This window comes from Cnephaeus nilssonii (assembly GCF_951640355.1).
Source record: "Cnephaeus nilssonii genome assembly, chromosome: 21".
Taxonomy (NCBI): Eukaryota; Metazoa; Chordata; class Mammalia; order Chiroptera; family Vespertilionidae; genus Cnephaeus; species Cnephaeus nilssonii.
In genome coordinates, this window is record NC_137092.1 from 38,032,553 (window position 1) to 38,048,005 (window position 15,453).

The 15,453-nt window shown below is 53.9% G+C and overlaps 2 protein-coding genes across 3 annotated transcripts in view; both read right to left on the reverse strand.

Moving 5' to 3' along the window:
- Positions 1 to 8,718: 8,718 nt before the first annotated feature.
- Positions 8,719 to 11,350, reverse strand: ACKR1 (atypical chemokine receptor 1 (Duffy blood group)). 2 transcript variants are annotated; one of them, XM_079760747.1, is made up of 2 exons: positions 10,184 to 11,350; positions 8,719 to 9,732 (listed from the first exon to the last, which is right to left on the reverse strand). In XM_079760747.1, the coding sequence occupies exons 1-2, from the start codon at positions 10,295 to 10,297 to the stop codon at positions 8,755 to 8,757; spliced, it is 1,092 nt and encodes a 363-aa protein (XP_079616873.1). In that variant the 5' UTR covers positions 10,298 to 11,350; the 3' UTR covers positions 8,719 to 8,754. The 2 variants fall into 2 exon arrangements, with proteins under 2 accessions (XP_079616873.1, XP_079616874.1); XM_079760748.1 differs by having other exon boundaries at positions 8,719 to 9,686; positions 10,184 to 10,271.
- Positions 11,351 to 11,458: 108 nt separating this feature from the next.
- Positions 11,459 to 15,453, reverse strand: part of CADM3 (cell adhesion molecule 3) — a 31,351-nt gene continuing 27,356 nt past the window's right edge. Inside the window, exons 8-9 of the mRNA XM_079760749.1 lie at positions 15,024 to 15,149; positions 11,459 to 14,014 (exon numbers count right to left, since the gene is read on the reverse strand). Of these exons, the coding sequence (XP_079616875.1) occupies positions 13,896 to 14,014; positions 15,024 to 15,149 (245 nt within the window). The 3' untranslated portion in view covers positions 11,459 to 13,895. The remainder of the gene's footprint in view (positions 14,015 to 15,023; positions 15,150 to 15,453) is intronic.

Genomic DNA, 15,453 nt, shown 5'->3' on the forward strand with positions numbered 1-15,453 from the left:
TCTTTTCAGGTTTAACTGATTTGAAATAATGGGTGAAGTCAGACTAAGCTTTGGACAAAGAAAATTTATCCACTAGACTTTTTTTATGGGGACACACAAAAGATGAAGTTTATGGTACAAACCCAGCAACAGTTGACAAATTGAGGGCACACAAATACCGAATGAAATGATTCTTGATGTTTGCCATCCCATTGCTTCATGTTATCAGCAGTTCCTGGACCAGAACGGTCATCAGTTTGAAAACAGGCATTGACAAAAGTAATTACTCATTTCTGTAGATTCTTGTACACTTTGAAAATGAACTGTATGTTAATAAACACTGACTATGATCATTCAAAGTGCGTATAGATTTTTGGGGGACACCCTATATTTCCAAAGAGTTGGGGGAAGCTCAGGGCCTGCTGAGCAGACCAGTTCTCCCCACTCTTCCACCTTCCCAGGAAGAGCATCCGGAAGAGGCTGTGTTCCCAGGGACAGAAATCACCGGAGAGGAAGTGTGAGGAGAGCTGAATGCGGTCTTTGCTGGGTCCCCGGAGCAAGGTAGGTATAATAAATGGCACTGCGTTTTGGCCGGCGAAGAACATTTTATGCTCTGCCCTAAATAATACTGGAGCAAAAAAAAAGTAATGCAGCAAAAGCCAGCCCAAATGCTCGCAAAATGCCTGCCAACAGCCCCCACCATCACCATTACCGTCACCCCCACTGATGGGCTGCTCTTTTAAAAGAATCTTTCTGGGAACTTCCTACCAAGCTCTCTGGGGCAGGCTCTGTCAGCCCTTTGGTCACTAAGCCAAGGGGAGACCCCAGGACAGAGGTGGGAGGGTAACTCTCAGCCCTCCAGAGCCTTCTGGTAAGTCACCGCCTTTGTGAGAACTCACATTTAGGTGGAATGGCCCGGGAGGCAATGGAGATTTTCCAACTGCCTGCAGGGCAAACTCTTCTTTAAGATTAATTGCAGTGTATTTCCTCCCAGCTGTAACTCATTTTACAGCTTCCACATCTGCTGGCTCATTTAGTCTTTATGTCAGGCCTGTGAGCGAGGCAGGACAGGTATCCTTACCTGCCTTTCCCAAATGGGAAAATGACAGCTCGAGTTGGTAGCTCAAAAGGCCATGCCCATGTCCCCAATGCCACCCAGTGTTCCCTTCAAACACTCAGGGAACAGAAATGACCCTCAGAATCCCTGACTGACGGCTGGGTTTCCTGGGAGCTGTCTACATTGGTTTGTAAAAAAGTTATTCAAATTAAGGTCACCCAAGACCTGGCAACAAGGGGCAGGGCGTAGTTGGTACGCAATCCCTTCGTTCTACAGCCGCTATTTATTAACATTAATTCTGGTTAAGAACTTTCTAAAATATGTATTTAGGCTTCTCTGCTTTCTTTTCAGAGGACACCTGCGTCCTCATAGAGCCAATATCATCAAATGATTCTAAGGCCAATCCCAGGTCTGGAGAGAAGTGGAGCGGAAGTGACAGCTTCTGACCACTAGAGGGACCCCAGGCACCAGCTACAATTTTTCTGCAGCAACTGGTGCTGGGAATGGTACCCATCTCTTGGAAAAATTTAGGTCAGATGTATATCTGGCAAAGAATCCCTTCATTGTTTAACAAACCAGGTCCATAAGAGACCAAAGTATCTCAGCTCTGAACCAAAGAACTTTAATTTTAGGATCCAAGCAAAGAGATTAAAGTCACCATTAGTAGGACCAGACACCAGAATCAAAGAATATGCATTTTATTTAGCTCTCTCCTTTAACATGTTATCATAGAGTTTTCAGAGTCTTCTAGTCCCAAATATTCTGATTCAGAATAGCTTTTTTGTTTTTAATCCTCACATGAGGATCAATTTTTTACCTGTTGATTTTAGGGAGAGAGAGAGAGAAACAGAGAGGGAGAGAGAGAAACATTGATCAGTTGCCTCCCATATGCACCCCAACTGGGGATCGAACCCACAACCTGGGTATGTGCCCTGACCTGGACTTGAACTGGCGACCTTTCGGTGTATGGGAGGAGACCAATCAACTGAGCCACACTAACTAGGACCTGATTCAGAATATTGTAAATTGAGTAAAAAAAAAAATTTTTTTGAAAATTTCTCCTCAGGCAATTCTGACACACTGCCAATTTGGGGGAAAGCTACTGGATTGGTTCTGGCTGTGTCCCATGCATGGGGTGGCCCTCTACTCTGTTTTGCTATCGGTTACTGCCCAGCCTCAGACTGAGACCTTCTGTAATTGTGAACTCAGAACTCAGCTTAGAGCTTTATCCTCGAATTCTCTTCTGTGGCACCAGGTCTTTTCTCTTATAACTGCATTTGTAACGTATGTGTTCGCTTAGTGTCTAATGCCTGCCTCTCCTACTTGTCTGTAAACTGCACAAGAGTAAGGCCCTCACCTCATGCACTCACCACTGGAGAACAAGAACACTGAGCAGAGTGGAGAACAGTGTGTGGGGAGTGTTTGGGTGTATGTGTTTACATTAACAAGAATGCCACACAGCCCCTTCCTGTAATCTGTAATCCAATTGTGAAAAGCCTTCCCTCACATGTGGTCAAAATCCATCTCTGTGATTTCTTCCCATCCAGTGTGTCTAGTTGTAAAGCTACAACTGCCTACATGTGTAATGCTCATTTCACAGGGCGACCACTCAGCTATATGAAGACAGCTATCTATTTTCTATAGTTTTCCAGCATCAGCGTCCCATCCCCTCTCATTCTGCTCCTCAGCCCCTCCTTAGAGAAGTACTGTGGCCTCTGGACTGTCTTCATGTTGGCCACGCTCCTTTTAAAAGTGGTAATTTGTTAATGTCACTTTCAACATGTGGTAACCAGAGCTGCGCTCTCGGTTCCAAAAATGGCCTGTCCAGGGTGGGAGTGAGTGATGTAGTCCCCCCTCCCCCCGCTCCCCCAACTTCCCTGTCCTGTGCTAGTACAACGTGTCTCTTAATGCACTTTGAGTCTGACTCGCTTTTTGGCCACCACACATGCTATTGAATCATCTTTAGCCCATGGCCAAAGAGAAACCTCTGTCTTCTTTTTTCGTAAGAACTTCTGTTGAGTCAGGCTTCTTCCATCCTGTTTTTGCCTTGCAATAAATTTTAATTTTTGTATTAAACCTATTAAATTTTATTTAATTTCTGCATTTTTTACAATCTCGGTGAACTTCCTGCCAGTCAGCTCCTTTCACATTGCCAGTGCTTTCCAACAATGTGGCATGAGCAACCCCGCTCTGGGTCCTGAAGGAGTGGATGGGAAGGAGGAGAAATATGCTCATATTCTTGGAAGCTTCCAGGCTGATAACAGAGCGTCCACGTCTCCCTCCCTGCTTTCTCGGGTCACAGACAGAAAAGGGCCAACTAATTTGTAAAGCGTTTTCTTTTCCAATGCAGCACACCCCTGACTTCTCCTCTGGGTAATCAGCCTCATTGTCCTGGCTTCCAGAACCCACCCACCCACCTGTAAAAACGTCTAAGAACATTCCAGAATGTGCCAGCACTGCAGGGCTACCACCTACAAGGGGCTCTGCACTGAGCTAAGGGTCTTTGCTGTGTGGTCGAGGCCTGGGCGGGGAAGTCTAGGCGACTGAAGGCTGGTGGGTTTTCAGTGGGTCCTGGGATCCAAGTATGTTCAGGGTTGCTAAGGAGAGGGCTGGGAAATCCTGAGAACCAAGTAGGTACCTCTCACTCACAGTGTCTTGAATTTAGTAGGCACTCAGTACATTCGTTCAATGAAATGAGCTCTAAACCCCAGGTGCCTGAAAGGGTTACCCAGAACTACATACAGAAAGGAAATTGCAGGAAGGCGGGAGGTGGAGAAGGGGACAAGGGTGCCAAGCTGGAACTGAAGAGGAGAAGGGAGACGTGATAAGGAAAAAGAAACATCAGCCCTGGAGACTACAATGACTCTCAGGCCCTCGGAGGGTGTGGGCTTTCTCTGGCTGCGTGTGATAAAATCTAGGAAGGTGGCCAGACACCACTGTTGATTCTGAGCCAATGGATGACTGTCTGCTGGAACTCTAGGGCAGTCTCTGGGCCTCGCTTTTCCTCAGGTTAGATGAAAACCACAGCCCTTCTCAGCTCTCCCTACTGTCCAAAGCCCACTGCGTCCCGAAGCCCCTCCAATGTGTGGCTCAAGAAATGCAGCTAAGTCCTCCCGCGCCAGCCGGCCAAATGTGGACACACAAAGCAGGTGCACACACCAGGAGTTGTGTACCAACAATCCTTCTTTCTCTTTGGTCCCCAAATGATTGGCTGGCCTGGGAGCGGCACCTGGAGGCCTGGGGAGAGAGCGCTGTTTAGAGGCAGTTATTCTGCACTGATTCTTTGCTTATTTGTTCCTCTTCTCCACGAGACTTGAAACCGTCCAGGGTGGAGCAACATGTTTGATTCCTACAGAATTAATTAATTCCTGACCTCTCACTATACTCCAGTCACTAAGCAAGTTCTTACATCCGGGACACTTGTTTTCCAGTGGTGGCAGGAGGTGGTAAATGAGCAACAAACTGGTAAGCAAGCAAATGAAGCGCCAACAGAATCTCAGGGTGCGATGAAGGCCACGCTGACAACGTCCCAGGTGTGTTGGTGAAGAATCATGGGGAGCCCTAACCAGTTTGGCTCAGTGGATAGAGAGTCGGCCTGTGGACTGAAGGGTCCCAGGTTTGATTCCGGTCAAGGGCATGTACCTTGGTTGTGGGCACATTCCCTAGTAGGGGGTGTGCAGGAGGCAGCTGATCGATGTTTCTCTCTCATCGATGTTTCTAACTCTCTATCCCTCTCCCTTCCTCTCTGTAAAAAATCAATAAAATATCTATTTAAAAAAAAAAAGAAAGAAAGAATCATGGGAAAGTCAGGGCTACACCCTATTGGATGTCAGGGAAGGTCACTTTTTTTTATTATTATTGATTTCAGAGAGGAAGGGAAAGGGAGAGATAGAAACATCAATGATGAGAGAGAACCATTGATCAGCTGCTTCCTTCCACTGGGGATCGAGCCCGCAACCCAGGCATGTGCCTTTGACCGGAATCGAACCCGGGACCCTTCAGTCCACCGGCTGCTGTTCTATCCACTGAGCCAAAACTCGTAGGGGAGGGAAGGTCACTTTTGAAGAAGGTGATTTGCACTGAGATCCCAAGAAGGGCAGCAATGTGAATGACACAGGAATGAGCATTCCACATAGACGAGATGTCTAGTGCAAACAACTGGACAATGCATTAGAGGTATCTGAAAATCACAAGGGCTCCTCCCTCTAGTTGATACAAATACGTCTAAGAGCTTTCCTAAATCGAAGTGTGACATCAGGATGCCTAAAACCCCCTAAAGCTCTGCCTCCAAATTCCCCGAATGTTTCCCAGTGCCGTTTCTCTCTCTTGGAGATTCCTCCATCCTCTCCCCGAGTAATTACAGGAAAGATAAAAGCTAACATGCCTTTCTGCGGAACTTATTTTTAAACGCCCTTCCTGCCCAAACCACAGAGACGATGTGCAGAGATGATTTAGAAGGACTTGAACTTGTTAATTAACCTAAACAGTCACATTCATCTGCAAGATGCATTGTTAATTAAAACTGCGATTCTCCTTGTGCCCAGACAGAGGGCTGCTGATGTCAGAATAATTAGATAGTCTGTAATGGTTTTCTTGCAAATCCCTGGCAATTAGAGTTGGCGATGAATTGGGTTTAAAATCCCAGTGAAGTTTTCAATTAGGATTCCTCTGAGGGCGGCTTCTGAAGGCAGGTGATGGTGAGGCTGGGAGGAGGGGGGAGGAAAGGAAAAGGGGGTGAGGACAAGCTCCTTGTTTCCTAAATCCTCTGGGAGGGGCCTGGGGTTGGAATAAAGGAACAGTGGGCGTCAATGTGATCTCCAACCTTCCCTTGAAAACAAGTCTCTCTCCTTAAAGGAGCAAACGCAGGTCGACCCTTCCCCGGGGGTTGTGTGCCCCCAGGAGCCTGCTGCCTGAGTTTCATCTCGAGGAGAGGATTTTTTTTTTTAGTCGGGAGGCCCAATAACTCTCACACTGCTGACATCCCTGCCAAGCCTGAGATTAAAGGCTTAAGGGCTCTAAGAAAACAGGAGCTGTATTCCTGAAGGGCTGCATAAAAGATTCAGGAGAAGGTTGAAGTGTTTGCTGGCACGCAGTGGGTTAAGTGGGCTGGGTAGCAGGACTCTGAGGGATGCCTTAGAGAAGTGCCTGAGGTCAGGTGTCCTTAGACTTTCCAGACTCCCCAAATGCAGCCGAGATGATGACACGGAGAAGCGGGCCCCTGAAGGGACCAGGCAAAGCGGGCAGGGGGCAGAATGGGGAGGAGGTAACTTTAGGGAGGGGGGTATCTGACCAGCCCTGACCTCTGATAGGCGGCAGGCTCTCACTTCTGCTTTTCCTTCCTGAGGGATGGGACGGCCGCTGAATCACCTGGGATTCTTGCTCATTGGACTGAGCAAGGAGGGGTTTTTACCTGGAGAACTGAACCGGGGTAAACAGCCTAATTATTAAGACAAGGCCAGTGGTCTTCAATGAAGTTTCTCTCGCCTGGGGTCGATACTGAGCGAGTCAGCAAGTCAAAGACACCCTCACCTTCCCCCTAACGAGGCCATCCGCCCCTGGGTGAGGGATTGGGCAATGTCTGTAGGACTGAGCGGGTGGCCACAGGTTGGAGGGGCGATCATGAGAGAAAGCTGAAAAGGAAATAAGGGAAAAAGAAAACTGGAGCACACTCAGGAACCGTGTTAACGTCATTTAGATTTGTAAGTTATTGTTCTTCTTCACTTTCTTTCCCGTCCTTTCTCTTTCAGAATGCCTCCCGCATCTCTATCAGTCCCTACATCCCACCCTTCCACTGAGCATGCACCAATCAGCAGCTAACCTAGTAGCTACTAAGAGACAGGAGGGGGGTGGGGGGCTTTGGAGGGTTTGTCACCGCACCCACCCAGGACACTTCCCGGGGCCTCTCGTGCTGTCCGCCTAGGATGCTCTAGGGCAGTAGTCGGCAAACTGTGGCTCTCGAGCAGAGGTTTGCCGCTCTGTTGACTGAGTTTGCCGACTACTGGGATAGGGGCTTAATCACAAGGAACAACAACAGCCTGTGATTATTGGAATCCAGAGTCTAGGTCAGTGGTCGGCAAACTCATTAGTCAACCGAGCGGCAAACCGCGGCTCGCGAGCCGCATGTGGCTCACGAGCCGCAGTTTGCCGACCACTGCTCTAGCGCATCTCTGCCTCTCCTGCACTCGGCTAGGTCTCTCCAAGCCCAGAGTCAGGCAGTTCGTGTGGGGCAGGAGCCAGGTATCCTCACCTTTGAAAAATGGAAAGTCCACATTTGGATTCCAATGTAAGGTACCCTCTCGTTTCCTCAGCTTTTAACTGAGTTAGAGAGGAACTCTGTGTGTGTGTGTGTGTGTGTGTGTGTGTGTGTGTGTGTGTGAGAGAGAGAGAGAGAGAGAGAGAGATCTTGGGTAGAGGGTGAATTTGTTGGTGGCAGTATAAGTCATTCCCCTTAAGTAGAGGGGCTGATTTATTGTTCTTCCAATCATCACCTAAACGTGGCTGCATAGGGATTGAGAAAAAGCCTCCAGGATCAAGCTTAGCAGCCAAAAAATCAGGGGACATTTAAGGAAGAGGTGCCCAGGGATAGTGTGAAAGGTGGAAGAAAAGATTTGTGTGGGGAGAAAAGGCTTATTCCAAGAGCTGAGGTTTGAAAGAGAAGTTTGAGGCATTCTAAGCAGAAATTAATCAGGTCAGGCCCCTTCCCCTTTAAGTTTCTCATGTTGCACAACTTCTTGATTTTTAGTTCCCTACACACAACCTCTACAGAAAAGATTAGGCACAGAAAGTGGGGTAAAGAAAACATATGTGTAGGAAGTGTGTCATAATTGCCAATTCTATGTCCTGAGAACAGGGATGGAGAGCAGGATGGGGGCGGGGGGGGGGGGGCGCTGAGGTAGGTGAGCGCGCGCGTGCGCACACACACACACACACACACACACACACACACATACACGGGTGTGTGCAATTCACACACTAATGGGAAGTAAGCAGACAGGTCAACATATTATTATATGTATGCATCTAACATGGATGTGAGTTTTAACAGATCGAGACAGACAGATGCACATGCTCACACCCATGAGGGTTAAGGTCATGCTGAGGAATCAACCTCAGAAGAATGACTTCTAGGTAGTGGCTTCTAGAATTATCTTGAGATGTTCCCCGGACTCTGTGAGCTCCCAGGATGCTTCTCTCCCCCTTTCCCACCGCCACTCTGATCTCTAAACAAAGCCAACAGGTGTCAGGGGGACAGAAGGCACCGAGGACGGCAGCGCGGGCCAGCCGGGAGGGGGAGTCGTGCTCTGGGCTCATCTCCGATCTCCTCTGCTTTGCTTTCTCCAGTTTCTCTTCTTCCTTTGCTCTCTGTAGCAGTTTCTCTCCTTTCCTTACCTGCTAAGCCATCTCTTCTGGGTGTTTAGGTTTAGCTGCTCCCCTCCTGTTCTGGTCCCTTCTCTTCCCCCGTGGAAGAGATGGCGGCACCCGCACACCTGGAGAAAACACCTGTGTGCCCTGAGGATGTTTGCACACCAGCCACTTACTCGCCACGCCAGCTGGAGAAGCAGAAGCCAGCAGGCCAACCTGGCGTGAACTCATTCTCTCCGTCGCGCTCTCTCTCCCCATTTTCCTTCCTCTCCTCTCCATCCCCAGACAAAGTGAGAAACCACCAGCTTCACAAAGGCAGCACAGACTTTAATTCAGGCCGGCAGGGAGGAAGGGAGCTAAGATTTGCCTCCCGGGGCGTCCGGAGGAGAGGACTGTCTTGCTGGGAGGGGCAAGGAGGGCACGGCCGCGCGCGTCGCCCGGAGGCAGAAGAAGGCCAGGAGCAGGGGCCCGGCCACGCAGTGCAGGATCGCCAGGACTTCCGCCAGGGGCAGCAGCAGGTCCAGCGCCTGCTGGGCCGGACAGGACGACAGCACCAAGAACCTGGACCTCACGAGGGAGTCCAGTCCCCAAAGCACTCCGCGGGGCCACCAGAAAATGAACCAGAGCCACAGGACATCAACCCAGGGACACGGCCCCCTGCCCAATGCCCTCTTCAGCCCCTTGGCTCCCAGTAAACCCAGCGGCAACAAGACAAAGATGGCAAAACCGTTGGCAGCGTGCAGAAGCTTCAAAACGCCCTGGCTGGATGCCAAGGAGCAGAGTCCATTGGAGGTGTCACTGGCCAGGGTGATGGGCAGCGCCAGGAGGATGGCCAGTCCCCAAAGTCCCCCGGTGAGCCCCAGGATGAGGCGTGGGACCTGGCCTGCACCCAGTTTGGGACCCAGGCAGGCATGGCAGCCTATCAGCAAAGCTTGGGCGAAGGCGGAGCCATTCCAGACTAAGTGGGCCAGGTGGCACAGGTAGGTGTTGTGGGCACCCCGGAGCCCTGGGGCCAGGATGGGCACCACGATGCTGAAGAGGGCGCTGCCCACGGCTAACTGTGTGAGGAGGAGCTGACGGCCAGGACAGAGCTGCCGGTGAAAGAGGGGTCTGAGCAGAGCGAAGAGGACAGCCGCGCTGGCCAGGATGCCCAGGACGCTGGCGAGGACGTAGAATGGCAGCGAGGACTCATCCAGCAGGTTACAGGAGTGGCAGGGGGCCGCTGCGTCCATTTCGGAGTAGTCGTAGTTCCCATAATTGGAATAATTCAAATCCACCAATGGCTCATCTTCAAAGGAAAGGTGACTGGAATTGTCCTCGGTGAAGGAATTCACCTGGAGGGTCCCCGGAGGGACAATCACACACCTAGTTACCCCGCTGGTCTCTGGGGAATGAGAGGCGACCGGAGGGGAGGGGAGGGGAGGGGCAGAGGGGACCCTGGGGTGAAGAACACGGGGATGCAGTGGGGCTGGTGGGAAAGGGCATCACAGTGGAGACTGAGGAGCCTGCAGAGGCAGAGGATGGAACAGCCAGGGGAGGGCAGGGGGGCAGGGGAGTCCCAGGGAGGGCAGGGGAGTCCCAGGGAGGGCAGCCAGGGGCCTGGATGGTACTGATTGAAAGACAAATGAGCAGGAAAAACATAGGGACCTGGGAGTCTGAGGTAAGAAGAGATGGGAGACGAGGGAAGGGATATGAGATGAGGAGGGAAGGAAAGAACGAAAAAGACAGCGGGTGAGGGGCAGAGGGGTAGGAGGGGCAGAGCTGTGTGTTCCGCCCCACACTCACCGGGTGCAGGCAGTTCCCCATGCCACTGCTGGGCTCACGCAGGCAGCGAGGGAGGCCGGGCAGCTCTGTCACCTGCTGTGGTTCCAAGATAAGCGCCGGACTAATGAAGGCCATCAGTTCTGGGCAGGGCCCTTGGGTGGCACGGGGTGGGGGCACGCAGGAAGCCTTTACCCCACGCCCACTGCCTGTCTAAGCTTGCGGCCCATCACAGGGCATTGGCCCTCGGCTTCCTGTTTTGAGGTTGGATCCCACTGGTGGGGTCCTGGACTTGGAAAAGGAAGAAGGTGGGGACCAGAAGGTGGGGACTTTCCCGAAGGTGGAAAGGGAGGCTGAGAAGCCAAGGGCTTTCCAGCAAGGAGGATTCCTTGGGTTCAAGGAAGGAAGAGGGGCCAGGGGTGAAGTGTGAGACAGAGATAAGAGGCATGCTGGGAAGTTGGAGGGAAAGGCAGCTGATGACGCTCACTGCTCCTCCACCCCTTGAACCAGAGCCAGTGAAAGAGGGTTCAAAAGCCACGTTTGCGAGAGGCGTGTTCGTGGTGCTGGGCTGGGTCCTGCCATGCTGAGGGCTGGGGGGGGGGGGGGGGGGGGCTCTGTGTAGGAGTCGGGGTGTGAGAAGGGCTCATTTACCTGTGGGGTGCCGTGTGCTGTGTACCTGTGCACACACCTGACCCGGGTGACGGGCTCTGGCTGTCTCACTGTGAGGAGGGGGGCTGCCTACTGAAGCCCCTGCAGGGGGACTGGGCGTGTGCCTCATTGCCTAGGGGTGCGGCGAAGGCACCTTCAGAACAAGCAGAACACGTGGGCTGGAAGGTAGAGCATCTTTTCAAGGGGCCCGTGGCCTCTGGCGGAACCTCTATTTGAGTCCGTGGGGGACACAGAGGCTGTGCAGCGGCTGCACTGGCGGGGACCTCAGCCCTGTGTCAGGCTCCTCGTGGCAAGGGGGAGCCCCTTTCTCTCCAGGTGGTGACAGTGTCTCCCGAGGCGGAACCCCTAAGCCGACACGCCGGCTCTTAGGTAACCCCTTTCCCCCAGATGCTTTCCCAGGGTCTCTGCTGATTCGTCCCCCCTTCACCCCCACGTTCTACTTCTTCAGTCAGGGAGACTTAGCCTGGACGTTGGAAGAGATGAGTAATGGCGTGTCCGAGTCCGACTGGGGAGGTAGAGGGGCCGCTTCGTTGGTCCAAGGAGGCACGTGGTGTTTTAACTCCCGTCCCCACGGGGCGCTGCCGGTGGAGCAGGGAGGCCCGGGGGCGAGAGGCCGGGTGCCTTACCAAGACCGTCCCCTCCTCTCCCCGGACACTAGCTCAGGATTTCCATGGGGGGGGGGGGAGGGGAGTGGCGCGGGGGGAGTGGAAACGAGTTGGGGGACCTGTTGAAACTCCTGGAATGATGTCGGTGGCATCTTCACCTTCACCTCCACCTCCTCCCCTCCTGTCTGGTGGAAGGCAGGGGGAGCCGTCGGATGCCCCGCCCCAGACACTCGGGAAAGCAAGGACCCAGCCAGAGGGAGTGAGCACACTTCTCTCCCTCGGAGAGCTGTATTGTTTCCATACAGAATGCCCTTGGGAGAGGGGCCCGGCGAGGCCCACGCCCCCCCTGGAAATACCAGGCGCAGGGGATGCCGGCGAGCAGCCCTTAGACACGCATCCCCACGGGAGCAAGAGCGGCAAGAAGGAGGCAGCCGAGCGAGCGACACGGTGATCCGATATATTGAGGGTGCCCCTCTGAGATTAGCATAGGAGAGTTAGAAAGGTTATAAAGATACACGGTCCCCTCCCTGCTCCCGGCCCCACCCCCACCCCAGACAGACACACAAACACAATGATCCCTCTTCCCCCACTCCCGGTACAAATATGGCTTCTGTGTAATATGGACAGAGTGATTCAGCTCAAAGAGGCAAAGTCAACTTCCCCGAAGCGGGTGCTAGGAGACAGGAGCCCGGCCGGCTGGGCGCTGGGCTGCCCGCTGCTGGGAGGGGAGAGCCTTGGCTTGGAGGGGCTGCTGGGCGCCCAGGGCCCTAACCAGCTGCTGGAAAAGCCGCACGGTGTTACCTGAACCGGGGGGTGGGCAGGCCTGCGGATGCAGCTGCCCCCACTGTGCACACCCCTGGGTGTCAGCAGGGAGGACATGCCGGGCGAGGGTGACAGCGGTGCCAAGGGGCATCCGGGATCTGAGGCCGGGCGGCTGGCTGGACAGGGAGCCTGAGCAACTCATCTCTATGGCAACCAGCTCCGGCCCCAGAGGAAGACAGACAATCGAAAGGAGGGGTGGAGGTGGGAAGAAGGGACGTTTCTCTCCAGCCCTCAGCTCACCGGGCACAGGAGTGCCAGTGGGGGTTCTGGGGTCGGGGCCGAGGAGAGGCCGAGGGCGCCCAGCAAGGCGTGGCCCTGACCCCACAGCTCCGAGAAGGGAGACCGGGGGCCGAGGGTCATGCTCCGTGTTTTAAGGTGAGACTCGATGGACAGCTGAGCACGAACACATCCCGGGACGGCTTTCTCCATGACAGATGGGCACTGGGGGTGGCATGGAGACGCCCGGATGAAACAGCCTCGCCGGGGCGGCACCCCGCTGGCTAGGAGTCCTCTCCTCCAAGGCCCTCCTTCGCGGGTTCCACGGCCGCCACCTGCCAGGACCCGCTTGCTGCCTCTCTCACACACAGATGTGCACACAACACACACATCCACACACTCACAAAGTTCACATTATCTTCTTTGTTTGGGAGGAAACAGCTCAGCGCAGCGAAGCTCCTTTTAGTGTTTTTGTGGTTATATCTGCCTGGCTGCTGGAGGGGGGACGGGCTGAGGGGCAGCGTAGGACTCGGAGGGGCAGGGGCACAGGGCGGGAGGAGGAGTTGGTAAACAATGCCATAAGAGGAGTGGTTGCCCAGCAACAGTCCGGGGCTGGGTGCGTGAGGGCCCCTGGGCAGGGGAGCGGACAGGGGCCTGTCCTTGGCTGCTGGAGCAACGAGGGGCCGCCTTGCCCCGCGACCCCCAAGGGGCAGCTCCTGTGTAAAGGGCCTGGCTTCCTACATCCCGGGGGACAAGGGCAGGTGGGCCATCTCGACATCCTGTCTCTCCCAATCCATCCCTCCTGGAGGGGACCACGTCCTCCCCATGGGGACGCCCTGGGTCTCTGCGTGGCTGCCTGCCATCTGCAGGTCACCCTCCTCAGGGACCCCACTCGTTCCTTTTCCAGGGAAGTGGAACAGGGGGAGCAGGGAGGCACTGTCTGTCCCCCTCCCGCTCTGCTCACAACCTCCCCGTTCCAGAGAAGTCCAGGCAGCTGCTCTGCGCAGAGGACGGAGGGCTGGTCCGAGCCCCCCGCCCCCCCATAAGCCAGCCTGCTCCTGTCCTGTCCTTACCTCTTCCCCCTCCTCCTCCTCCTACAGCTCCAGGGGCTTTGCTCCTCTCGCCCCAGGGCCCCTGCCCCTCCAGCCTGGAGACAGGTTTGATTTGGGATTGTTACAAAAATAATAATAACCCAAATGCAGAGAAGCCAAGGAAAGGGCTGAGGGCAGCCCTCCCTCCCCACCCCCTCCCTCCCCATTCCAAACCGAGTACAAAACCGCACCCAAAGCAGACATTCTGTACAGGGGTGGGGGCTGGGGAGCAAGCGGGAGGGTGGCCCGGGGTTGCTCTGTACAAGTCCGAGTTGGTTACGGCCCCAGAAGTCCCCGTGGGGCCCCTGCAGGGGCGCAGGGTGAGCGGGCACCCTAGATGAAATACTCCTTCTTGTCATCCCCGCCCGACTGCCCGCCTTCTGCGTTGATGATGGCTGTGTCCGCGTCGGGCGCGTCGTCAGAGCCTTTAGCTTCATGTGTCAGGTAGGTTCCTAGGGAGGCACAGAGGCTCCTCTTTCCAGGAGCAGCTTCCAAACCTCTGAAGCCCCCCTGCCCACGCCCCCCCCCCACCCACCCACACCCTGCTCCTGGCCCGCTACTCCTGGTCAGAGCTTTATTCCGCCCCATCAGACCTAACGTGCATTTGCTGCCAACATCCCTCCCCCGACCGCAGCCCTATGAATTAATGAGTGCTGCCTTTAAATAGAGAATCTCAATAATACTGGCAAAAAAATAAGTGTGTGCGTGTGTGTAGATGTGCATGTGTCTGTATGTATGTCTGTGTATGTCTATGTGTATATATGCATGTGTATACATGTGTACACACGCCTGTGTGTAGATATGCATGCATGTGCAAGTATCTGCATGTGTGCACCCATATTTACATGTGTGCATAATGTGTGTGCTTGTGTATGTCTCTGTGTGTAAGGTGGTGCTAGGGAAATTGGCATGTCGGCTCCATGTGCAATGCAGTAGAGAGCTGGCCAGCACTTGGTCAGTCGGGGTAGTCTGGCTGCAGCTAGAAGTTACAAGGGGAACATCTGAGAGGAAGGCACGTGAAGAGAGGGTAGCGAGATGGCATGTGTATAGGAGAGAGGAAACAAGAAAAGAGACATTGTGGAGACCAGGGGCAAGGAGGTCGAAGGTCAAGGAAAATGAGGCCAGACAGAAAGGCAGGAAAGTATCGAGACATGGCCCGAAGATGCAGAGTTGCGCTGTTCCCTGCTGAAGGCGGAGAGCCCTGGTGGCGGAGCAGCGTGGGAGCAGCAGCTGCCTGAGTGGGAAGGTTTGATTCTGTGGATGATGAAAAAGCAGTGCGGCTCCACTGAGGGGCCTGGGGGCTCCATCACTACAGAGGCGCCTGCCTTCTTCTTCCTCAGACCTCGAAGGGGCTGCCTGGTCCCCGAAGGCCCTCCCTGCAGCCAGCTCCCACCTGCCTCCCCGAGCAGACCCGCCTCCCTCCCCGCGCCCACCTCTCCTCATACTTCCCTCACATCTGACCTTTGTGCCGAATCAAGTAGTGGCCGACGAAGATGAACAGGATGAGCAGCAGAAAGACAATGAACGCCACGATCCCGCCAATGATGGCGTGGTAGGTGCTGGTAGACGAGGGCACCGGACTGGGGTCTGGAGAGTAGGGGCAATGCACACAGTCAGGCCTGAGAAACCCCATACCCCAGCATCTCCGACCTGGCCACACGTAGTCTCACACGGCAGAGAACACAGGCTAAGGCCGGGACAATGGAGTGGCGTCGCTCAGCAAGGGGATGGGCCTTATTACGTTTCTCAGTGTGTGGGACACAGCAATGTCTACAAGCATTAATGTGCTCATGAATAGATACATCTCCTCCAATTAACCCTTTAAGTTGAATTCATGGCCCTGAAGTTTGACCTTCACAAAGTCAAAGTTCATCACTTGAATGTTTCCATC

Coding starts and splice junctions, on each gene's coding strand:
- ACKR1 (XM_079760747.1), bottom strand. CDS start 10,297: ATGGCCTTCATTAGTCCGGCGCTTATCTTGGAACCACAGCAGGTGACA. Junction 9,733..10,183: donor TGGGGAACTGCCTGCACCCG/GTGAGTGTGGGG, acceptor GGGACCCTCCAG/GTGAATTCCTTCACCGAGGA.